The 26,790-nt window shown below is 47.3% G+C and overlaps 1 protein-coding gene across 1 annotated transcript in view; it reads left to right on the top strand.

Annotated features, from left to right (window-relative positions):
* LOC132820312 (gamma-aminobutyric acid receptor subunit gamma-4-like) overlaps positions 1 to 26,790 on the top strand; it is a 198,233-nt gene that overhangs the window by 119,136 nt on the left and 52,307 nt on the right. Inside the window, exons 5-6 of the mRNA XM_060832337.1 lie at positions 17,717 to 17,937; positions 23,574 to 23,656. Coding sequence (XP_060688320.1) covers positions 17,717 to 17,937; positions 23,574 to 23,656 — 304 coding nt within the window. The remainder of the gene's footprint in view (positions 1 to 17,716; positions 17,938 to 23,573; positions 23,657 to 26,790) is intronic.

The following is a 26,790-nucleotide window of genomic DNA, read 5'->3' on the forward strand; positions in this document are numbered from 1 at the left end:
CAGTCCCAGTCACACTCTCCCACACATTTACCGTCCCAATCCCCCTCCCCCACAGAGCTACTTTCCCAATCTCCTTCTCCCACACAGCTGCAGACACAATCATGCTCCCCCACACAGTTACAGTCACAATCCCCCCCAACACAGTTACCATCCCAATCTCCATCTCCCAAACATCTGCCATCCCAATCTCCCTCTCCCGCACAGCTACAGGCCCACTATCCCTCTCCCACACAGCGAGATTCCCAGTCTCCCTCTCCCAGAGCTACAGTCCCATTCTCTCTATCCCACAACTACAGTCCCAATCTCCTTCTCCTACACAGTTATAGTCCCAATCTCCCACTCCCACACAGCCGCAGTCACAATCTCCCTCTCCCACACAGCTACAGTCACAATCTCCCCCACCCACACAGTTACAGTCACAATCTCCCTCCCCCACACAGCGACAGTCCCAATCTCCCTCTGCCACACACCTTCAGGCCTAATCTCACTCTCCCACACAGCTACAGTCCCAATATCCCTCTCCCATAACGCTACAGTCCCAATCTCCCTCTCCCACACAGCTCCAGTCCCAAGATTCCTCTCCCACACAGCTCCAGTCCCAAGATTCCTCTCCCACACAGCTACAGTCCCAATCTACCTCTTCCATAACGCGACAGTCCCAATATCCCTCTCCCACACAGCTACAGTCCCAATCTCCCGCCCCCACACAGCTACAGTCCCACTTTCCCTCTCCCACGCTGTTACAGTCCCACTCTCCCTCTCCCACACAGCTACAGTCCCAATCTTCCTCGCCTACACAGCTCCTGTCCCAATCTCCCTCTCCCACAAAGCTACAGTCCCCATCTCGCTATCTCATAATGTGACAGTCCCAATCTCATTCTTCCACACAGCTAGAGTCCCAGTCTCCCTCTCCCACAGCTACAGTCCCAATCTCCCTCTCTCAAAACTACAGTCTCAATCACCCTCTCCCACATAGTTACATTCCCAATCTCCCACTCCCACACAGCCAGTGTCGCAATCTCCCTCTCCCACACAGCCACAGTCCCAATCTCTCTCTCCCACACAGTTACAATCAAAATCTCCGTCTCCCGTACAACTACAGTCACAATCTCCCTGTCCCACACATCTCCAGTCCCAATCTCCCTCCCCCACACAGCTATAGTTCCAATTTCCCTCTCCCATACCGCTACAGTCCCAATCTCCCTCTCCCCCAACTATAGTCCCAATCACCCTCACCCACACAGCTAAAGTCCCAATCTACCTCTTCCATAACGCGACAGTCCCAATATCCCTCTCCCACACAGCTACAGTTCCAAGCTCTCTCCCACACAGCTACTGTCCCATTGTCCCTCCCCCACGCAGTTACAGTCCCAATTTCCCTCTCCCATACTGTTACAGTCCCAATCTTTCGCTCCCACAACACTACAGTCCTAATCTCCCTCGCCCACACAGTTACAGTCCCAATCTCCCTCTCCCACACAGCTACTGTCACAATCTCACTCCCACAAACAGCTACAGTCTCAATCTCCCTCTCCCATACCGCTACAGTCCCAATCTCCCGCTCTGACACGGCTACAGTCACAATCTCCCGCCCCCACACAGCTACAGTCCCCATCTCGCTATCGCATAATGTGACAGTCCCAATCTCATTCTCCCACACAGCTAGAGTCCCAGTCTCCCTCTCCCACAGCTACAGTCCCAATCTCCTTCTCTCAAAACTACAGTCTCAATCTCCCTCGCCCACATAGTTACAGTCCCAATCTCCCACTCCCACACAGCTCCAGTCCCAATCTCCCTCTCCCATACCACTACAGTCCCAATCTCCCTCTCCCACACAGCTCCAGTCCCAATCTCCCTCTCCCATACCGCTACAGTCCCAATCTCCCTTTCCCACACAGCTACAGTCCCAATCTCTCTCCCACACAGCTACTGTCCCAATCTCCCACTCCCACACTGTTACAGTCCCAATCTCTCGCTCCCACAACACTACAGTCCTAATCTCTCTCGCCCACACAGATACAGTCCCAATCTCCCTCTCCCACACAGCTACTGTCACAATCTCACTCCCACAAACAGCTACAGTCTCAATCTCCCTCTCCCATACCGCTACAGTCCCAATCTCCCTCTCCGACACGGCTACAGTCACAATCTCCCGCCCCCACACAGCTCCAGTCCCAATCTCCCTCTTCCACAAAGCTACAGTCCCCATCTCGCTATCGCATAATGTGACAGTCCCAATCTCATTCTCCCACACAGCTAGAGTCCCAGTCTCCCTCTCCCACAGCTACAGTCCCAATCTCCCTCTCTCAAAACTACAGTCCCAATCTCCCTCTCCCACACAGCTACAGTCCCAATCTCCCTCTCCCACACAGCTCCAGTCCCAATCTCCCTCTCCCATAACACTACAGTCCCAATCTCCCTGTCCCCCACAGCTACAGGCCCACTATCCCTCTCCCACACAGATACAGTCCCAATCTCTCGCCCCCACACAGCTCCAGTCCCAATCTCCCTCTCCCATACCACTACAGTCCCAATCTCCCTCTCCGACACAGCTACAGTCACAATCTTCCTCTCCGACACAGCTACAGTCCCAATCTCCCTCTCCGACACAGCTACAGTCACAATCTCGCTCCCGCAAAAAGCTACAGTCCTGATCTCCCTCTCCCACCACTACTGTCACAATCTCTGTCTCCCATGCAGTTACAGTCCCAATCTTTCTCTCCCACACAGCTACAGTCCCAATCTCCCTCCCCCACGCAGTTACAATCCTAATTTCCCTCTCCCAAAATGTTACAGTCCCAATCTCTCGCTCCCACAACACTACAGTCCCAATCTCCCTCGCCCACACAATTACAGTCACAATCTCCCTCCCCCACAACGACAGTCCTAATCTCCCTCCCCCACACAGCTGCAGGCCCAATCTCCCTCTCCCACACAGCTCCAGTCGCCATCTCGCATTCTCATAATGTGACAGTCCCAATCTCATTCTCCCACACAGCTAGAGTCCCAGTCTCCCTCTCCCACAGCTACAGTCCCAATCTCCCTCTCTCAAAACTACAGTCTCAATCTCCCTCCCTCACATAGTTACAGTCCCAATCTCCCACTCCCACACAGCCACTGTCGCAATCTCCCTCTCCCACACAGCCACAGTCCCAATCTCCCTCTCCACACAGTTACAATCACAATCTCAGTCTCCCGTACAACTACAGTCCCATTCTCCCTGTCCCACACATCTCCAGTCCCAATCTCCTTCCCCCACACAGCTATAGTTCCAATTTCCCTCTCCCATACCGCTACAGTCCCAATCTCCCTCCCCCACACAGTAACAGTCCCAATCCCCCTCCCCCACACAGCTACTGTCCCAATCTCCTTCTCCCACATAGCTACAGACACAATCTCACTCCCCACACAGTTACAGTCACAGTCTCCCTCCCCAACACAGTTACCATCCCAATCTCCATCTCCCAAACATCTGCCATCCCAATCTCCCTCTACCGCACAGCTACAGGCCCACTATCCCTCTCCCACACAGCGAGATTCCCAATCTCCCTCTCCCACAACTACAGTCCCAATCTCCTTTTCCTACACAGTTACAGTCCCAATCTCCCATTCCCACACAGCCACAGTCGCAATCTCCCTGTCCCACATAGCTACAGTCACAACCTCCCCCTCCCACACAGTTACAGTCACAATCTCAGTCTCCCGTACAACTACAGTCCCAATCTCCCACTCCCACACAGCCACAGTCGCAATCTCCCTCTCCCACATAGCTACAGTCACAATCTCCCTCTCCCACACAACTACAGTCACAATCTCCCCCTCCCACACAGTTACAATCCCAATCTCCCTCTCCCACACAGCTACAGTCCCAATCTCCCTCCCCAACACCATTACCGTTCCAATCCCCCTCTCGCACACAGCTACAGTTTCAATCTCCCACCCCCAAGTGTTACAATCACAATCTCCATCTCCCACAGCAAGAGTCCCAATCTCCCTCTCCCACACAGTTCCAGTCCCGAACTCCCTCCCCAACACTGTTACAGTCCCAATTTCTCGCTCCCACAACACTACAGTCCCAATCTCCCTCCCCCACAGAGTTACTGTCCCAATCTCCGTCCCCCACAGAGTTACAGTCCAAGTCTCCCTCTCCCACACAGTTACAGTCCCAATTTCCCTCTCCCACACTGTTACAGTCCCAGTCTCCCTCTCCCAAACAGTTACAGTCCCAAACTCTCTCCCCGACACAACTGCAGTACTAATCTCCCTCTCCTACAGCTACAGTCCCAATCTCCTCTCCCACACAGTTACAGACTCAATCTCCCTCTCCCACGTAGGTAGAGTCCTAATTGTCCTTCCCCACACAGCTACAGTACCAATCTCGCTCACCCACACAACTACAGTCCCAAACTCCCTCTTCCAAATAGCTCCAGGCCCAATATCCCCCTCCCACACAGCTACCGTCCCAAACTCCCTCCCCCGCATCTATAGTCCCAATCTCCCTCTCTCACACTGTTACAGTCCCAATCTCTCGCTCCCACGACACTACAGTCCCAATCTCCCTCCCCCACACAGCTCCAGTCCCAATCTCCCTCCCCCACACAGCAACACTCCCAATCTCCCTCTCCCACACAGTTACAGTCCCAATTCTTCCTCTCCCACACAGCTACATTCCCAATCTCCCTCTTCCACACAGCTACAGTCACAATGTCCCTCCCCCACTCAACTTCAGTCTCAATCCCCCTCTCCCACAGAGCTACAGTCCCAATCCCCCTCTCCCACACAGGTACAGTCCCAATTTCACTCTCCCACACAGTTACACTCCCAATCTGCCTCCCCCATGCAGTTACAGTCCCACTTTCCCTCTCCCACACTGTTACAGTCCCAATCTCGCCCTCCCACACATCTACAGTCCCAAACCTCCTCTCCGACACTGCTAAAGTGGCAATCTCCCTCTCCCACACAGCTACTGTCCCAATCTCTCTCTCCCACACATTTACTGTCCCAATTTCCCTCTCCTCACAGCTATTGTTGAATTCTCCCTCTCCCAAAGTGCTGCAGTTCCAATCTCCCTCTCCCACACAGTTACAGTCCCAATCTCCCTCTCCCACAGCTACAGTTCCAATCTCCTTCTCCCACACAGTTACAGTCCCAATCTCCCTCTCCCACAGCTACAGTTCCAATCTCCTTCTCCCACACAGTTACAGTCCCAAACTCTCTCCCCGACACAACCACAGTTCCAATCTCCCTCTCTCAGAGCTACAGTCCCAATTTCACTCTCCCACACAGCTACAGTCCCAATATCCCTCCACTGCACAGCTAGTGTCCCAGTTGCCCTCTCCCACACAGCTACAGTACCAATCTCGCTCACCCACAAAACTACAGTCCCAATCTCCCTCTCCCACACAGCTACAGTCCCAATTTCCCTCTCCCAAACAGTTACAGTCCCAAACTCTCTCCCCGACACAACTGCAGTACTAATCTCCCTCTCCTACAGCTACAGTCCCAATCTCCTCTCCCACACAGTTACAGTCCCAATCTCCCTCTCCCACAGCTACAGTCCCAATGTCCCTCTCCCACACAGTTACAGTCACAAACTCCCTCCACGATACAACTACAGTTCCAATCTCCGTCTTCGCAGCTACATTCCTAATCTCCCTCTCCCACACAGTTACAGACCCAATCTCTCTCTCCCACACAGCTACAGTCCCAATTGGCCACTCCCACACAGCTACAGTACCAATCTCGCTCACCCACACAACTACAGTCCCAATGTCCCACTCTCACACAGCCACAGGCCCAATATCTCCCTCTCCCACACAGCTATAGTCCCAATCTCCCTCCCCCACACAGCTGCAGGCCCACGATCCCTCTCCCACACAGATACAGCCCCAATCTCCCTCCCCAACTCAGCTCCAGTCCCAATCACCCTCTCCCATACCGCTACAGTCCCAATCTCCCTCTTCCACACAACTACAGTCCCAATCTATCTCCCACACAGCTACTGTCCCAATCTCCCTCTCCCATACAGCTACAGTCCCAATCTCCCTCTCCCACACAGCTCCAGTCCCAATCTCCCTCCCCCACACAGCTATAGTTCCAATTTCCCTCTCCCATACCGCTGCAGTACCAATCCCCCTCCCCCACACAACTGATGTCCCAATCTCCGTCTCCCACATAGCTGCAGACACAATCTCGCTCCCCCACACAGTTACAGTCACAGTCTCCCTTCCCAACACAGTTACCATCCCAATCTCCATCTCCCAAACATCTGCCATCCCAATCTCCCTCCCCCACACAGCTATAGTTCCAATCTCCCTCCCCCACACAGTAACAGTACCAATTCTCCTCCCTGACACAGCTGATGTCCAATCTCCTTCTCCCAGATAGCTGCAGGCACAATCTCGCTCCCCCGCACAGTTACAGTCACAGTCTCCCTCCCCAACACAGTTACCATCCCAATCTCCATCTCCCAAACATCTGCCATCCCAATCTCCCCCTCCCGCACAGCTACAGGCCCACGATCCCTCTCCCACACAGATACAGTCCCAATCTCCCTCCCCAACTCAGCTCCAGTCCCAATCACCCTCTCCCATACCGCTACAGTCCCAATCTCCCTCTTCCACACAACTACAGTCCCAATCTATCTCCCACACAGTTACAGTCCCAATCTCCCTCTCCCATACAGCTACAGTCCCAATCTCCCTCTCCCACACAGCTCCAGTCCCAATCTCCCTCTCCCCTACCACTACAGTCCCAATCTTCCTCTCCCACACAGCTCCAATCCCAATCTCCCTCTCCCACACAGCTACAGTCCCCATCTCGCTATCCCATTATGTGACAGTCCCAATCTCCCTCTCCCACACAGCTACAGTCACAATCTCCCTCCCCCACGCAGTTACAGTCCCAATTACCCGCTCTCACACTGTTACAGTCCCAATCTCTCGCTCCCACAACACTACAGTCCTAATCTCCCTCGCCCACACAGTTACAATCCCAATCTCCCTCTCCCACACAGGTACTGTCACAATCTCGCTCCTGCAAACAGCTACAGTCCCGATCTCCCTCTCCCACAACTACTGTCACAATCTCCCTCTCCCACACAGTTACAGTCCCAATCTCCTCCCCCACTCAGCTACAGTACCAATCTCGCTCACCCACGCAGTTACAATCCTAATTTCCCTCTCCCACACTGTTCCAGTCCCAATCTCTCGCTCCCACAACACTACAGTCCCAATCTCCCTCGCCCAGACAGTTACAGTCACAATCTCCCTCCCCCACAACGACAGTCCTAATCTCCCTCCCCCACACAGCTCTAGACCCAATCTCCCTCTCCAGCACAGATACAGTCCCAATCTCTCTCCCCCACACAGCTCCAGTCCAAATCTCCCTCTCTCACACAGCTCCAGTCCCAATCTCCCTGTCCGACACTTCTACTGTCCCAATCTCCCGCCCCCACACAGCTCCAGTCCCAATCTCTCGCTCCCACAACGCTACAGTCCCAATCTCCCTCCCCCACACTGTTACAGTCCCAATCTTCCTCTTCCACACAGCTACAGTCTCAATCTCGCTCACCCACAAAACTACAGACCCAATCTCTCTCCCACATAGCTACAGTCCCAATCTGCCTCTCCCACACAGATACAATCCCAATCTCCCTCTCCCACACAGCTCCAGTCCTAATCTCCCTCCCCCACACAGCTATAGTTCCAATTTCCCTCTTCCATACCGCTACAGTCCCAATCTCCCTCTCCTACACAGTAACAGTACCAATCCCCCTCCCCCACACAACTGATGTCCCAATCTCCTTCTCCCACATAGCTGCAGACACAATCTCGCTCCCCCACACAGTTACAGTCACAGTCTCCCTCCCCAACACAGTTACCATCCCAATCTCCATCTCCCAAACATCTGCCATCCCAATCTCCCCCTCCCGCACAGCTACAGGCCCACAATCCCTCTCCCACACAGATACAGTCCCAATTAGATTACTTACAGTGTGGAAACAGGCCCTTCGGCCCAACAATCCACACTGACCCGCCGAAGCGCAACCCACCCATACCCCTATATATACCCCTTACCTAACACTACGGGCAATTTAGCATGGCCAATTCACCTGACCCGCACATCTTTGGACTGTGGGAGGAAACCGGAGCACCCGGAGGAATCCCACGCAGACACGGGGAGAACGTGCAAACTCCACACAGTCAGTCGCCTGAGGCGGGAATCGAACCCAGGTCCCTGGCGCTGTGAGGCATCAGTGCTAACCACTGTGCCACCATGCCGCCCTCTTTTATTAATGCCCTTCATAATTTTCTACACTTCAATCAGATTCCACCCCTCTCCTCCCAGCCTCTTAGTTTTGACAAAGACACCCCAACTTAGATTACCTATTAGATTAGATTAGATTAGATTACTTACAGTGTGGAAACAGGCCCTTCGGCCCAACAAATCTACCTCGCCAACACAGACCCAGTCCCAATCACCCTCTCCCACACATCTGCAGGCCCAATCTCCCTCCCACACACAGCTCCAGTCCCAATCTCCCTCTCCCCTACCACTACAGTCCCAATCTTCCTCTCCCACACAGCTCCAATCCCAATCTCCCTTTCCCACACAGCTCCAGTCCCAATCTCCCTCTCCCATACCGCTACAGTCCCAATCTCCCTCTCCGACACAGCTGCATTCACAATCTTCCTCTCCCACACAGCTCCAGTCCCAATCTCCCTCTCCCACACAGCTACAGTCCCCATCTCGCTATCCCATTATGTGACAGTCCCAATCTCCCTCTCCCACACAGCTACAGTCACAATCTCCCTCCCCCACACAGTTAAAGTCGCAATTTCCCATTCCCACGCAGTTACAGTCCCAATTACCCGCTCTCACACTGTTACAGTCCCAATCTCTTGCTCCCACAACACTACAGTCCTAATCTCCCTCGCCCACACAGTTACAGTCCCAATCTCCCTCTCCCACACAGCTACTGTCACAATCTCGCTCCCGCAAACAGCTACAGTCCTGATCTCCCGCTCCCACAGCAACACTCCTGATCTCCCTCTCCCACAACTACTGTCACAATCTCCCTCTCCCATGCAGTTGCAGTCCCAATCTCCTCCCCCACTCAGCTACAGTACCAATCTCGCTCACCCACGCAGTTACAGTCCTAATTTCCCTCTCCCACACTGTTCCAGTCCCAATCTCTCGCTCCCACAACACTACAGTCCCAATCTCCCTCGCCCAGACAGTTACAGTCACAATCCCCCTCCCCCACAACGACAGTCCTAATCTCCCTCCCCCACACAGCTCCAGACCTAATCTCCCTCCCCCACACAGCTCCAGACCTAATCTCCCTCTCCCATACAGGTACTGTCCCAATCTCCCTCTCCCACACAGCTCCAGTCCCAATCTCCCTCTCCCATACCGCTACAGTCCCAATCTTCCTCTCCCGCACAGCTCCAGTCCCAATCTCCCTCTCCCATACCGCTACAGTCCCAATCTTCCTCTCCCGCACAGCTCCAGTCCCAATCTCCCTCTCCCACACAGCTACTGTCCCAATCTCCCTCCCCCACACCGCTCCAGTCCCAGTCTCCCTCTCCCATACCACTACAGTCCCAATCTCCCTCTCCGACACGGCTACACTCACAATCTCCCTCCCCCACACAGCTCCAGTCCCAATCTCCCTCTCCCACACAACTATAGTCCCCATCTCGCCATCTCATAATGTGACAGTCCCAATCTCATTCTCCCACACAGCTAGAGTCCCAGTCTCCCTCTCCCACAGCTACAGTCCCAATCTCCCTCTCTCAAAACTACAGTCTCAATCACCCTCTCCCACATAGTTACATTCCCAATCTCCCACTCCCACACAGCCAGTGTCGCAATCTCCCTCTCCCACACAGCCACAGTCCCAATCTCTCTCTCCCACACAGTTACAATCAAAATCTCCGTCTCCCGTACAACTACAGTCACAATCTCCCTGTCCCACACATCTCCAGTCCCAATCTCCCTCCCCCACACAGCTATAGTTCCAATTTCCCTCTCCCATACCGCTACAGTCCCAATCTCCCTCTCCCCCAACTATAGTCCCAATCACCCTCACCCACACAGCTAAAGTCGCAATCTCCCTCTCCCACAGCTACAGCCCTAATCTCCCTCTCCCACAAAATTACAGTCCCAGTTTCCCTCTTCCACACAGCTACAGTCCCAATCTCCCTCTCCCATAACGCTATATTCCCAATCTCCCTCTCCCACAGCTAAAGTCCCAATCTCCCTTTCCCACACAGCTACAGTATCAATCTCGCTCACCCACAAAACTACAGTCCCAATCTCCCCCTTCCACACAGCTACAATCCCAATATCCCTCTCCCACACAGCTATAGTCCCAATCTCCCTCTCCCACACTGTTACAGTCCCAATCTCTCACTCACACAGCTACAGTCCTAATCTCCCTCTCCCACAGCTACAGTCCCAATCTCACTCTCCCACAGCTACAGGCCCAATCTCCCTCTTCCATAACGCAATATTCCCAATCTCCCTCTCTCATAGCGACAGTCCCGATCTCCCTCTCCCACACAGCTGCAGGCCCAATCTCCCTCTCCCACACAGCTATATTCCCAATGTCCCTCTCCCATAGTGCGATATTCCCAATGTCCCCCTCCCACACAGCTACAGTCACAATCTCCCTCCCCCACACAGCGACAGACTCTGGGAAAAAGCTTCTTGCTGTCCACCCTGTCTACACCTCTCAGGATTTTATCGGCCTCAATCAAGATCCCCCTCCCCCCCGCTCCCCTTCCAACCTCCGTCTTTCGAATGGTAATAATCCTATTCTACTCAATCCCTCCTCAAATTTAACACGCACCATACCTGGCAACATCCTGGTGAACCTCCACTGGACCTCTCTAAAGCATCCCATCCTTTTGATAATGTAGTGACCAGAACTGTATATAGTATTCCAAATATAGCCGAACCAAAGTCTTATACAACAGTAACATGACCTGCCAACTCTAGTACTCAATATTCTGTCCAATGAAGGAAAGCCTTCTTGATCACTCTATTGACCTGCATTACCACCTTCAGGGAACAATGGACCTGAACACTCAGGTCTCTCTGTACATCAATTTTCCCCAGGGCTTTTCCATTTACTGTATAGTTTGCTTTAGAAATGCATCTTCCAAAATGCGTCACCTTGCATTTGTCCAGTTTGAACTCCATCTACCATTTCTCTGCCTAACTCTCCAATCTATCTATATTCTGCTGTATTTTCTGACAGTCCCTTTCACTATCTGCTATTCCACTAATCTTAGGGTCATCTGCAAACTTGCTAATGAGGCAACCTACACCTTCCTCCAAATCATTTATGAATACCACAAACAACAGTGGTCATAGAGTCATAGTCATAGAGATGGAAACAGACCCTTCGGTCCAACCCGTCCATGCCGACCAGATATCCCAACCCAATCTAGTCCCACCTGCCAGCACCCGGCCCATATCCCTTCAAACCCTTCCTATTCATATATCCATCCAAATGCCACTCAAATGTTGCAATTGTACCAGCCTCCACCACATCCTCTGGCAGCTCATTCCATACACGTACCAGCCTCTGCGTGAAAAAGTTGCCCCTTAGGTCTCTTTTATATCTTTCCCCTTTCACCTTAAATCTATGCCCTCTAGTTTTGGACTCCCCAACCCCAGGGAAAAGACTTTGTCTATTTATCCTATCCATGCCCCTCATAATTTTGTAAACCTCTATAAAGTCACCCCTCAGCGTCCGACACTCCAGGGAAAACAGCCCCAGCCTCTTCAGTCTCTCCCTGTAGCTCAGATCCTCCAACCCTGGCCCCAGCATGGATCCCTGTGGAACACCACTGGTCACAGTCTCTCCATTTGAGAAGCTCCCTTCCACTACTACTCGCTGGGACTTTGTGCCTAACCAGTTCTCTATCCATCCAGTTAGAACACCCTGGACCCCATGCGACTTCACTCTCTTTATCAGCCTACCATGGGGAGCCTTATCAAACGCCTTACTGAAGTCCATGTATATGACATTCACATCCCTTCCATCATCAATCAACTTTCGCACCATTTCAAAGAATTCTAATAGGTTTGTAAGACATGACCTTCCCTGAATGAAACCATGCTGCTTATCACTGATAAGTCCGTTTGCTTTCAAATGGGTATATATCCTATCGCTTAGTATTTTCTCCAGTAGCTTCCCTATCGCTGACATCAGGCTAACAAGTCTCTGGATTACTCTTCTACTCTGCTACTCTTCTTCAACAGGGGGACAATATTTGCAATTCTCCAGTCCTCTGGGAACCTCCCTTGTTTTCAAAGATGCTGCAAAGATATTTTGCCATTTCCTCTCTTGCTTCCCTCCGTCACCTGGGACAGATCCTTAGATTAGATTAGATTACAACAGTGGGCGGCACGGTGGCACAGTGGTTAGCACTGCTGCCTCACAGCGCTAGAGACCGGGGTTCAATTCCCGCCTCAGGCAACTCTCTGTGTAGAGTTTGCACATTCTCCCTGTGTCTGCGTGGGTTCCCTCCGGGTGCTCTGGTTTCCTCCCACAATCCAAAAAATGTGCAGGTTAGGTGAATTGGCCATGATAAATTGCCCATAGTGTTAGGTGAAGGGGTAAATATAGGGGAATGAGTCTGGGTGGGTCGGTGTGGATTTGTTGGGCCGAAGGGCCTGTTTCCAAACTGTAAGTAATCTAATTTAAACGTACTGTACGTTTAAATTAGATTAGATAACTTACAGTTTGGAAACAGGCCCTTCGTCCCAACAAGTCCACTCCGACCCACCAAAGCGCAACCCACCCATACTCCTACATTTACTCCCTACCTAACACTACAGGCAATTTAGCATGGCCAATTCACCTAACCTGCACATTTTTGGACTGTGGGAGGAAACTGGGGAAAATCCACGCAAACACGGGGAGAATGTGCAAACTCCACACAGTCAGTCGCCTGAGGCGGGAATTGAACCCGGGGGTCTGGCGCTGTGAGGCAGCAGTGCTAACCACTGTGCCACCGTGCCACCCATCCAGACCTAGGGACTTGTCCATCTTAATGCCTTTGGAATACCCAATACTTCCACCCTCCTTATGTCAACTTGACCGAGAGTAATCAAAGATCTATCCTTAACCTCAGCATCCGTCATATCCCTCTCCTCGGTGAATACCGATGCAAAGTACTCATTAAGAATCTCAACTATTTTCTCTGACTCCACGCATAATTTTCCTCCTTTGTCCTTGAGTGGGCCAACCCTTTCCCTAGTTATCCTCTTGCTCCTTATATATAAATAAAAGGCTTTGAGGTTTTCCTTCATCCTGCTCGCTAAGGATATGTCATGACCCCTTTTAGCCCTCTTAATTCCTCGTTTCAGATTGGTCCTACATTCTCGGTATTCATCTAAAGTTTCATCTATCTTCAGTCGCCCAGACCTTTTGTATGTATCCTTTTTCCTCTTAGCTAGTTTCATAATTTCACCTGTCATCCATGATTCCTTAATCTTGCCATTTCTATCCCTCATTTTCACAGGAACATATCTCTACTGAACTCGAATCAACTTCTCTTTGAAAGCCTCCTACTTATCAAATGTGGATTTACCTTCAAATCTTCATTCCCCAGCTCCTGCCAAATTTTGGTATAGTTGGCCTTCCCCCAGTTTAGCGCTCTTCCTTTAGGACTGCTTTCGTATTTGTCCATGAGTATTCTAAAACTTATGGAATTGAGATCACTATTCCCAAAGTAATCCCCTACTTACATTTCAACCATCTGGCTGGGCTCATTCCCCAACACCAAGTTCAGTATGGCCCCTTCCTGAGCTGGACTACTTACATACTGCTCTAAAAAATCCTCCTGGGTGGTCCTTAAAAATTCTGCTCCATCCAGACCTCTAACACGAAGTGAATCCAAGTCATTGTTGGGAAAATTAAAATCTCCTATCACCACCACACTGTTTCTCCTACATCTTTCCAGAATCTTTTTACAGATTTGTACCTTTATCTCACGTTTGCTGTTGAGAGGCCTGTAGTACAGCCCCAACATTGTTACCACACCCTTCCTATATCTGAGGTCTGCCCATATTGCCTCATTGCTCGAGTCCTCCATAGTGTCATCCTTCAGCCCAGCTGTGATATCCTCTCTGACCTGTAATGCAACTCCTCCACCCCTTTTACCTCCCTCTCTATCCCGCCTGAAGCATCTATATCCTCAGATAATTAGTTGCCAATCATGCCCCCTCAACCAAGTCTCAGTAATAGCAATAACATCATACTCCCAAGAATTAATCCAAGCCCTAAGTTCACCTACCTTACCTTCTATACTTCTCACATTAAAACAAATGCCCCTCAGACCACCGGTCCCTCTGCGTTCATCCTCCACTTCCTTCCTACCCTTTCCCTTAGTCACGCTGACTTCATTATCTAGTTCCTTACAGGCTTTAGTTACTACCTCCTTATTGTCCATTAACCTCCTCATTTGGTTCCCACCCCCTGCCTCATTAGTCTAAACCATCCCCAACAGCGTTAGCAAAAGCACCCCCAAGGACATTGGTTCAGTCTGGCCCAGATGTAGACCATCCAATTTGTAATAGTTCCACCTCCCCCAGAATTGGTCCCATTGTCCCAAAAATCTGAACCCCTCCCTTCTGTGCCATCTCTCAAGCCACGCATTCATCCTGAATATTCCACTATTCCTACTCTGACTAGCAAGTGGCACTGGCAACAATCCTGGGATTACTACCTCTGAGGTTCTACTCTTTAACTTGGTTCCTAACTCTCTAAATTCTTTGTGTAGGACCTCATCCTGTTTTTTTTTTACCTATACCATTGGTGTCCATATGCTCCACAACAACTGGCTATTCACCCCACCCCTTGAGAATTTCCTGCAGTTGATCCGAGACATCCCTGTCTCCTGCTCCTGGGAGGCAACATGCTATTTGGGAGTCTCATTTTTGACCACAGACCCACCTATCTATGCCCCTTACAATTGAATCCTCTGTGACCATAGCCCTTCCACTCTTTTTCCTGCTCTTCTGTACAGCAAAGCCAGCCATGGTGCCATGAACCTGGTTACTGCTGCCTTCCTCTGGTGAGCCATCTCCTCCAACAGTATCCAAAATGATCTACCTGTTTTGGAGGGAGATGACCACAAGGGACACCTTCACTGCCTTCCTGTACTTTCTCTGCCTCTTGGTCGCCCATTCCCTTTCTCCCTCAGCATTCCTAATCTGTGGTGTGACCAATTCGCTAAATGTGCTATCCATGACCCCTTCAACATTGTGTATGCCCCAAAGTAAATCCATCTGCAGCTCCAGAGCCGTATGCGGTCTAACAAGAGCTGTAACTGGACGCTCTTCCTGTACATGAAGGAGTCAGGGACATCAGCCGTGTCCCTGAGCTCCCACATTGAATAAAAGGACCATAACACTACTGTGGGATCTCCTGCTATTTTTAATCTTAAGCTTTATCTAAGTTGAGATTAAAGTTACAAAAAATGAAAAGAAGGTTTTTTTTAACCAATCACATGAGAAAATATAAAAAAGAACAGAAAGTCCTTACCTTAACAACACACCACAGAGTCCTTTTTTCTTCAGTTACAGGAGGAGAGTGGGTGGGAGACACTACACAGGTAGTGTCTTGGGTTCCACCGCTGTCCAAATATATCAGCTTTTTAAACAGTTTGCTTATCTTCCCGGCAATTCCCTGGTACTCGTTTTCTCGCTGCAATTAACTGGAGGTCGCCAACTCCTGAGGTCAGCTTTTTAAATGATTTGCTTACTTTCCCGGCAGTCCCCTGGTCCTTATTCTCCTCACCTTTGCTGAAATTAAAATGGGAAGGTACTTCTACTTTTGTTTAACAACCCCTGAAGCTTGTATGATGACAGGCATAGACCCCTGTAGTACAGGGACAGCCACAAACAGTGTTGTGACCCAGGAGCAAGTAATACTGTGCTGCACAGGTGGGGCTTGTGAGGTTGGAGGAGGAAAAAGTGAGGTCTTCAGATGCTGGACATCTGAGTAATAAAGTGTGGTGCTGGAAAAGCACAGTTGGTCAGACAGCATTCGATAAGCAGTAGAGGTGATGTTTTGGGCATCAGCCCTTCATCAGGAAGGTTGGAGGAGGGAATGGATGAGTATATGAGGTTTGGGGGATGATAGTGTTGGGAGTGTTGCAAGATCATGCACAGCGATTGGGAGCGGTGTTATACCAGTCATTGTAGGGTTTGAGTTTTAATAATTGAGAGGGTCTTACAAAATGATTATGATGGATATCAGTGGTGGGGATTTGTGGGTGATTTGGGGAAATTGAACAAGCCCTTCCTGGCCCTCAGACAGTGCTATAAAACCACTTCCCTTGTAGAAACCTGTCCTACTCACTTTCTTTTACTTGCTGTGTATTCCATGTACAGGAAATATTGCCAACAGTGGTTAAGATAAATCACCTCTAAATTAGTCGGAGGTGACCTTCTTAAAAGGTTTTAATGCACAACCCACTAAATGGTTGATCTAACCTTTCACAGACTCTGCTGACATAAGAAACAGGCTGATCTGAGATGGATTAGGTTTCTATTTCAGATTTAAACTTTTTACCTTTCCCACCCAACCATAATCCACCAGTTTTTGAGATGTTGGAACAATAACCCTGAATTTGCTATACACCTAACGACAAGGATAATTGTTCTTTTCTTTAGTTATGGGTAAAATACACAGCATCTTTCAGGAAATGGCAATGGATGTTGAAGCTCAAGTGTTCACAGGTAACATTGTTCCATTGTTAGTTCCACTTTCAATCTGGGATTCTCAACATTTGTCCATTAGTAGCAGGACAGTCGCTCAGTGGTTAATACTGCTGCCTAACAGCACTAGGGACCCGGGTTCGATTCCAGCCTCAGGCAACTGGCTGTGTGGAGCTTGTACAATCTCCCTGCACCTGCGTGGGCTTCCTCTGGGTGCTTCAGTTTCCTCCCACAGTCCAAAGATGTGCAAGTTAGTTGAATTGGCCATGCTAAATTGTCCATAGTGTCCAGGAGGAATGTTAGGTTGGGTGGATTAGTCAGGCGTAAATATAGGGTAGGGGGAATGGGTCTGCATGGTTTACTCTTCAGAGGGTCAGTGTGGACTTGTTGGGCTGAAGGGCCTGTTTCCACACTGTAGGGATTCTATTATTATCCATTAAGTTCACCACAGACAGTGAAGTTACATGATTATGTTTAAATATCTTTTTAATAATGGAGTTAAGTACTAATTACTGACAGTCAACCTCTTCGGCACTGAACACAAACTATTACAATGTGAAGCCTCATTCCTTCAGATTTTCATTTAGAGGCCTGGTTCTTACACTGTTCCAGTGCTTGGTGCCCTCTTTCCCTCACTGTACTGTTACCAGTTCATACTTCCAGTATTTAATGGGCAAACCTTTTGTTTGAGCTGAAGGGTTCTTGAGCATGTTAAACCAATGGCAGATACAGTGAAATGCCCTGATCCTGACCCTGACCCTGTTTATCTTACCATAGGTGCTGTCATTTGAAACCTACTCGCCAGGGTGAATTGCAAACTATCTCCCTCATTCAGATTCTCAGTTACACTTATAAAGTGACCACTGACCATTGTTTTGAACGTAGAGTCCAAAGAGATTGTCACAAGTCTGAGATTGGTGATTTTACAAATGAGGTCTTGTGTATGAAAAAATACTGTCTTATGTTGCAGGAGTACACCATCGATATCTTCTTCGCACAAACATGGTATGACAGAAGGCTACGTTTTAACAGCACACTGAAAGTCCTGACATTGAACAGTAACATGGTGGGGCGCATCTGGATCCCAGACACCATATTCCGAAACTCAAAGCGGGCTGATTCTCATTGGATCACCACACCCAATCAACTGCTGAGAATTTGGAATGATGGCAAGATCCTCTATACTCTGAGGTAAGGTTGTTGACCTGGACATCACATCACATCACTACTCACTGCTCCAGCCCCACCTCAGACAGACTCCCTACCTCAAAAAGCCTTCCTTCCTTCCTTCTTCTCTCAAACAGCCATCCCCGCACCCCCCCCCCCCCAACACCACCACCGCTACAAACCCTTCTCCTCAGACAGCCCTTTGTCTTTGCCACATGCCTGCTTCCAACCTCAGTTATGGCCTATTGCAGATCATTGTTTCCCCAAAGAGAAGACAGCAACACATTTACACTCCAACTCCAGCAAGTTTCCATGTAAAGTTTTGGAGCTCAAGTTGCCAAAACATAGGCTTCTCTCTCATTACAGAGAGACCAAAGATGGTGGCTTAACTTGAGAATCATTGCATCCCAGGTGAGGAATGAGGTTGAGGAGGAGGGTCCTCATAATAACTTCAGCTGGTTTAGGAATCAAATCTGCACTGCTGGCATCATTCTACATTGCAGAGCAGTTAAGTAAAAACAAGGACTGCAGATGCTGGAAACCAGAGTCTAGATTAGAGTGGTGCTGGAAAGGCACAGCAGGAAAATCCTGCTCCTCGAATGCTGCCTGATCTGCTGTGCTATTCCAGCACCACTCTAATCTGGATTGCAGATCAGCTGTCCAGCCAACTGAGTTAACCATAGGGGAAGTGACACCCTGGTGGCATCATTGCTGTACCTTTAATCCAGAGACCCAGGGAATGTTCTGGGAACCCAGGTTCAAATCCTGTCATGGCAGATGGTGGAATTTGAATTCAATAAAAGACTGGAACTAAGTGTCTAATGATGACCATGAATCGATTGTCCGGAAAAACACTTCTGATTCATCAGTATACTTAGGAAATGAAACTCCATTCTTATCTGGTCTAGATTACATGTGGCTCCAGACCCACATTAATTTGATTGACTCTTATCTGCCTTCTGGACAACTGGGGAAGGGTAATAAATGCAGGCCTAGCCAGTTATGCCCTCATCCCATGAATGAATATTTAAAAAGTGATGGCTCTGTCTATATGTGTATTTATAAAGCTATGAGCTTGAAGGAGTGCACTATTATTCTAATCCCACTACTCCATGGGTTACAACAAAGAAAAATAAAAATACTATTTCCTAGTTACTGAGCCAAATAAATGCCTTATCCAGATCAAGTTTTAAATTAAATAAATCTATTAACCAAGTTTCTCGAAAAAGCACATTATGAAAACAAGCTGTGATCTCACCAGTATCCTGTGTGACTGTAGCATAACCTCCCACTTTTTAATTAAATTCCACTTGGGAAAAATGATAACATTTGATTAGCTTAATTACTTGCTGTGCCTGCATGTTAACACTCTGTAATTTATGCACTAGATCACCCAGATCTCTCTGCATTTTAGAGTTCTCATCATTTAGATAATATTTCTTTTGTTTATTCCTTCTGCCAAAATAAGCATTTTGACATTTTCTTCATTATACTCCATTCGACAGATCATTACCCATTCACTTAACCTGTCTATAACTTTTTTTTTGTAGCCTCCTCATGTCTGATTCACAATTAATTTTCCTACCCCACATGTATCATCGTTAAATTTGGAAGCTAAATCATCCATCCTTTCATATACCGCATATACTCGATTAAAAGTCGATCTCATGTAAATGTCGAACCCTATTTTTGGCCAAATAAATCTGAAATTTTCCATATATCTCAAGTAAAACTTGACTCTAGTTCTTCACAGATAACAGATAAGCATTTGTGAGTCAAGGTATTATCTTGTACATAGATGTTAAGATGAGGAAATTAATTTTCATTTTCATGCCATTAAGTGTTTTTCGATGTACAATTCACACCAACATTAGGCTACGAATTTCTTAAGTTTGTTATCAAACTGGCAATATAATTAATATAATTAGTACAATGAAAAGTTCATCATACCATAATTTCCCATATGGGATAGGCATGTATGCATTTACATCACTATAACTACCTGCAGCTGTTGATTTCTGATGGTCACCATGATCGATGAGACTGCATGAGAGTCTGCTAACTGTTTTTATCAGAAATCAAAGCTTAAATTGTTAGTTTCAAAAAAACTAAAACAACAGTAGATGTGATTAAACAGAGAGAATTGGAAGAATTTGGCAAGAAAGTTTTAGATGCATCAGGTCAGAGTCAGGTGACACCCTCCCTTTGTGTACAGCTCAGCTCGGCTCAATTCCCCCATTGCACTTGTGGAATTACAGTAATTTGTTGTGTTTCTTTTCTTTCTTTGTTTATAGATCAATTGGGCTTCTGCTAATGATATGGTATTTTGGGTTGTAGCATGAATTTCAGCCCCTCAAAAGTAGTATCTGTGTAATAGTTGACCTCGTAAATTTAACCTTAAAAAAGTGACTTACCATATACACAATTGTATATGGTAAGTCACTTACATAAATTATACACAATTGCGATTCCAGCACTGATCCCTGAGCCACACCATTCTTTATATCTTGTTAATCTTTTTTTAAAAAACACTTATGCCCATTCTCTACTTCCTGTGAACTAGCCAATGTTGCATCCATGGTAATATTCTATCACCTGCATGACCTTTTATCATCTGCAGTAAATTTTGATATGGCACCTTACACAATACTGAAACAGTTTCAAACTTGTTAGACAGCAACAAAAGCTGAGGCTCCAGCCCTCTGGATTGACAACTACACTGTCCTTTCCCTGCACACACCAAATTAGGTGATCCAACTCTAAGCAATATTACTGTGACGTGGTAAAAAGAATCAAGGTAACTTTCCCCTCCATAAAGGTTGCCAAGTCTGCATATTGGTCTCTAGCTCAAACTCTGAGTTGAATCTGATCCATTTACAATCCATGCCACAAGCATGTTCATTCTGGGTGAAACCCTTATCCACAGAAGAAAGTGAGGACTGCAGATGCTGGAGATCAGAGTCAAGAGTGTGGTGCTAGAAAAACACAGCAGGATCAGGCAGCATCCATTGAGCAGGAGAATTGATATTTCGGGCATAAGGTCTTCATCTGGAAACCTTTACCCATCAACTTCCACATGCTGTAACTGTGACACATCATCTGTTCAGCCATTCTTAATGTGATCTAAGAGTTGCTTAATTATTTCATTCAATGTTGTACTTAGGCATTTTTGTATATACTTTATTAACCCTTCCACCAGTTGCTGTGTTATTTTTAGTTTTAGGAACAGAGTAGACCTTAGTCACTTCCAGATACTTGCTAAATAGCTTCTTCGTCTATAGCAATTTAAGAATAAATTTTCAAAGGTTAAAAAGTTTATGAAAAGTCAAAGCACCAGAATACCTGTTTCTCCTCTTCCCCTTATCTTATTTAATCGCTTAACTGTGGCATAATTGCACTTAAGTCACACTGAATGACAGAGCAGGCTTGAGAGGCCAAATGGCCTACTCTTGCTCCTACTTTTCTATGTTAGGTGCTAAATCGCACACAGTTGGCTCGTTTGATCTACTCTTAATATAAAAAAAACTGTATGACTCTCTTAATGTGGATTTATTTGTTCTTAAATAAGCTGCTCTTTCACTGGAACTCTTGTTAAAATCCTGCTTAAGATTGGCAACTACAGAATGTAATCTGCAGATTTCAATTTAATGTTAACTGCAAATTAAACTAGGCTTGTATCAAGTTAGACTTATTCAATAACTGGATGTGGTCAGGCCTGTCTCCGAAAAGAGGTTGACATTTTTAGTCATGAAAGGAAGGCCTGACTATTTACTTCAGCTTTCTGCCATTATGACATTGAAATGAATAAGGCATGCAGCAGAAATCTCCTCCATGTGATTGGGAAATTACCAGAGTTCAACAGAAGGAAGTCAGAAGAACATTTAAGGCAAGAAATTATTTCAGCATTCTTTCTCTAATTAATTTTTTTTGATATCAATATTGATATAAAATTGTTCAAGGTCTGAAACATCTGTAGGGTTCATTTATCATCGTGCATCAGGTCTGACTAAGTATCACACAGTCTCAACTTCAACATGAATCATATAAGTCAATAACAAAATAGACAATGAAAAATGCTTTCAAAGAATTAAGGTTTAAAAAACATCTTGAAGTAGGAGAGAAATGTAGAGAGGTGTAAGGAGGGGAGTCCAGAGCTCAGGCCCTAGGCAACTTAAGGCCACCAATGGAGCAGTTAAAAGCAGAGATGAATGCAGATTATATTGGAGGGCTTTAACAATTGAGGAGATGACTGAACAGAGGGATTTAAATAGAAGAACAGGGCAGCATGTGGCTCAATGTTTAGCCCTGCTGCCTGTCAATGCCAGGCACCCAGGTTCGACTCCAGCCTTGGGTAACTGTCTATGTAGAGTTTGCACATTGAGTCATTGAATCCCCTACAGTGCGGAAGCAGGCCATTCAGCTCATCAAGTCCACACTGACTCTCTCATCAAGCATCCCGTCCCCCTACTCTATCCCTGTAACCCTGCATTTCCCATGGTTAACCCACCTAGCCTGCACGCTATGGGGCAACTTAGCATGGCCAATCCACCTAACCTGTACATCTTTAGACAGTGGGAGGAAACTGGAGCATCTGAAGGAAACCAACGCAGACATGGGTTGACCATGCAAACTCTACACAGTCACCAGGAATTGAACCCAGGTCCCTGGCGCTGACCACTGAGCTAACCACTGAGCAACCATATGGCCCCAGATTTGTCTGGATTTCCTCCGGGTGCTCCAGTTTCCTCCCACAGTCCAATGATATGCAGGTTAAGTGGATTGGCCATGCTAAATTGCCTAGTGATATGCAGGCATGTTGGATTAACAGTGGCTAAATGCGGAGTAACGGGGATAGGGTAGGATGCACTTTGGAGGGACAGTGCAGACTTAATGGGCCAAATGGTCTTTAACAGTACTGTAGGGATTCTATATTTGAAGTACTTAAAGTGAAGCAATTTTGTAGCAAAGAGTTAATGGGAGAATAGGACTTCTTCTTTCACCAGATGTGGACATCACTGGTTAGGCCAATGTTTACAGCTCAGTCTTAATTACCCAGAGGCCAATAAGAATCAAGTACATTGCTATGGACGTAGAGTCACATGTAGATTGGACCAGGTAAGGATGGAAGATTCCTTTCCTGAATGACAGTGAATCAGATGGATTCTCTGACAACCAACCATGTTATCATGAGACTCTCGATTCCTGATTTTTAAAAAAATTCACATTCTGCCATGGAAGGATTCGAACCCAAGGCCCTAGAACATTACCTCGGTCTCTGGATTAATACTGTGGTGATTATACCATGAGGTGAAGTTGAACTTGGGCAGCAGAATTTTGGTTGAACCAAAGGTTAAGAAACTGTGGGCAGCTGACCTACAGGATACCACAATGCTCTAACATGGAGGTAATAAAGCTATTGATAATGGTTTCAGCAGCCAAAAACTGAGACAGGGCAGAGATTGGAGAGGTTACAGAGACAGTAAAATAAGACTTTGGGTAATGGTGAGGATGTGAAACGAGCTCATGATTGAGAGAGGAACAGTGGCTAAGGAAGGAAATCAAAGAGAATGACCTCAATCTTGCCAATCTTTACTTGAAGAAAATGCTAACTAGAAGTTGTAGTATGCTTGATGGAGATTAGTTTATTTTCCATTTTACAGGCTCACAATCGAGGCGGAATGCCAGCTGTATCTGCAGAACTTTCCCATGGATGAGCAGTCCTGTCCTCTCACCTTCTCCAGTTGTAAGTCTGTGATGCAACTCATTCAAAGCCTCATTCTCAGTCCTAGTACCTGGCCTCTAGTCATTAACTGCTGAGTTTTCTATCTCTGCTGTGAGTGAAACATTGACTTTTTGATTAGTTCTTGAATTAAAGTCAGAATGCTGGTTGGATTCTGCTCAGTTGCCATTACTCTCTAATCAGCAGGATCATGACTTGGATTTTTTTACCCCTGTAGCCAAGTCATCAGCCAATGCCACCCTCCCTGTACAAGACAGGTGCAAGCTACTTCTGGTTGGGATGATATGGGCTCAACTGTGTACCTTCTGGATATTAGTCTGTGTTCAGAAGCTTGGATTTCTGACCACCAAAACTGCCTGGATTTGAAATCAAACCCACAACCTCCCTCCTCAGAGGTGAGAGCATTATGTCTGAGTCAGTGGTGCTGTCATAGAACATAGAAAAGTACAGCACAGAACAGGTCCTTTGGCCCACGATGTTGTGCCAAGGTTTAATCCTTATGTAAAATATAATAACTTAACCTACGCACCCCTCAACCCACTGCTACCCATGTGCCTGTCCAACAGTCGCTTGAATGTCCCTAATGACTCTGCTTCCACCACCACCGCTGGCAACACATTCCGTGCATTCACAACTCTCTGCGTAAAGAATCTACCTCTGACATCTCCTCTATACCTTTCCCCTAATATACTTAAAGCTATGACCCCTCGTACCCGTCAGTCTTGCCCTGGGGAAGAGTCTCTGGCTATTGACTCTTCTATTCCCCTCATTATCTTGTATACCTCGATCAGGTCTCCTCTCTTCCTCCTTCTCAAAAGAGAAAAAAGTCCGAGCTTTTTTCATCTTTCTTCATGAGGCAAGCCCTCCAGGCAGCATCCTGGTAAACCTTCTTTGCACCCGCTCCAATGCCTTTGTATCTTTCCTATAATAGGGTGACCACAATTGGATACAATTTTCCAAGTGTGGTCTCACAAGGGACTTGTAGAGCTGTAGCAAAACCTCGCGACTCTTAAACTCGATCTTCCTGTTAATGAAAGCCAAGACACCATATGCTTTCTTAACCCCATGCACTTGGGTGGCAACTTTGAGGGATCTATGTACTTGCACACCCAGATCCCTCTGTTCCTCCACACTGCCAATCCTGTCTTTAATCCTATATTCAGCATTCGAGTTTGACCTTCCAAAATGAATCACTTTGCATTTACCCAGGTTGAACTCCATCTGCCATTTCTCAGCCCAGTTCTGCATCCTGTCTATGTTGCGCTGCAGCCTGCAGTAGCCCACAATACTATCGACAACTCCTCCAACCTTTGTGTCATCTGCAAATTTATTAACCCACTCCTCAACCTCTTCGTCCAAGTCATTTATAAAAATTACAAAGAGCAGAGGCCCAAGAACAGAGCCCTGCAGGACCCCACTCAACACTGTCCTCCAGGCAGAATACTTTCCATCTACAACCACTCTCTGCCTTCTGTCAGCCAGCCAATTCTGTATCCAGATAGCCAAATCTCCTGTATCCCATATTTCATGAGTGAGAGTTAACATTAATGAAACAGTTACTGTATAACTCATACTTGTCAGTCAGGACCATTAGCTGTACTCGTTGTGATGAGTTTCAGAGTCCCTCATCCAGAGGTAAGACAGCCTCATTTCACTAACTGAGGCGCAATAATCAGGGCTGCTCCCGTCTTCAAAAACTACAATGGATTCATTTGGGTTGGAGAGACATAATCAGCCATCCTCACCAGCTGGGGAGTGACTAATTCCAGGTCCTGTGAGCACGTTTCGAGGATACTGAGGTACTTGGATCGGCAGAAGAAGACTGGAGATTGTTGTTGGGGTGAACTCAGCTTGAAATGATAGTTGACAATGCAAGTTATGCCCAACAGTCAAAACAAAGGGAAGTTGTTCTGGGTGCTAAGACAGGCAGGTGATTCATATCTCAGCCATTTCACTTCCCAGTCTTTCTGCACCACAACACCTCCCAAGATCAATTGCACCTTTATTAACTCAGCTTAATTTGATGCTCAGATAGATGTAGGGAAAACTATAAGATACAGGAGCAGAATGAGGTCATTCGGGCCATTGAGTCTGCTCTGCCATTCAACCTTGTCTGATATATTTCTCAACTCCATTTTCCCACCTTCTCCCTATAATCCTTGATCCCTTACTAATCAAGAACCTATCTACCTCAGTCTTGAATGCAATCAATGACTTCACCTCCACAGTCTTCTGTGGCAATGGGTTCCACAGATTAACTACCCTCTGGCAAAAGACGATTTATAAGGAGGAATTATATGACACTCTGACAAATCCTGACACAGATGGATGAATAAAATTGCAGGTGCAATCACATCTGAATGATTCCCATTGATAGTTTATCTTATTGAGATTCAGAACCATTCCAAAATACCTTTTGGATTGCAAATTAATTTGAGGCACAGTGAAGCTGATGCAGCTCGATTAGCAGAAAAAGACGGAGGGAATGACTTGTATTTCTAAAGTTGCTATCGCAGCAGACAACTAAATTGGACACTGTAAATCCCGCAACCAGCAACAAAATGAAAGCCAGTAATCGAGGGTAAATTATTGGTCAGGGCACAGAGAACTTATTTGAATAGCGCTATATGATCATCAACACAGTTTAGTGTTTCACTTGAAAGACATCTCCTTTGACAGTGCTACACTCCCTCACAATGGCACTGTTGTGTTGAGTTGTGTCAAAGTTTGTGCTCAAGTCTCTGGAGTGGGCTTCATTTGTGTAGCTGCCTCTCAGAGAGGCGAAAGTGTATTGGCTGAAACACAGCCAACACTGAAATGAGGTTTGACATTGCAGTTTCTCATTCAGACCAAGAGTGCCACCACGGGATCAACTTTGAGCCAGGATAATGCCAATATTTTCAATAACCATTCTTAAAAACTGTGTGAGCAGAGCTACCATCTGTGATGCATTCACAGTGGAATAGCCACTGTCTGGGCTCAAGAATCATTACAGCAGTCTGTTCATTGAAACAGAGATTGTTATCAGGAACCAAGCATGGGAACCACACACACAGGCCCCAGGCCCCATCCTGTCACTGCGGTGCCTGAAAATGTAACTTTTGGTCAAGCACTCTCCTAATTGGTTGCCTCCTTGT

The sequence above is a fragment of the Hemiscyllium ocellatum genome, chromosome 11 (assembly GCF_020745735.1).
Source record: "Hemiscyllium ocellatum isolate sHemOce1 chromosome 11, sHemOce1.pat.X.cur, whole genome shotgun sequence".
NCBI lineage: Eukaryota > Metazoa > Chordata > Chondrichthyes > Orectolobiformes > Hemiscylliidae > Hemiscyllium > Hemiscyllium ocellatum.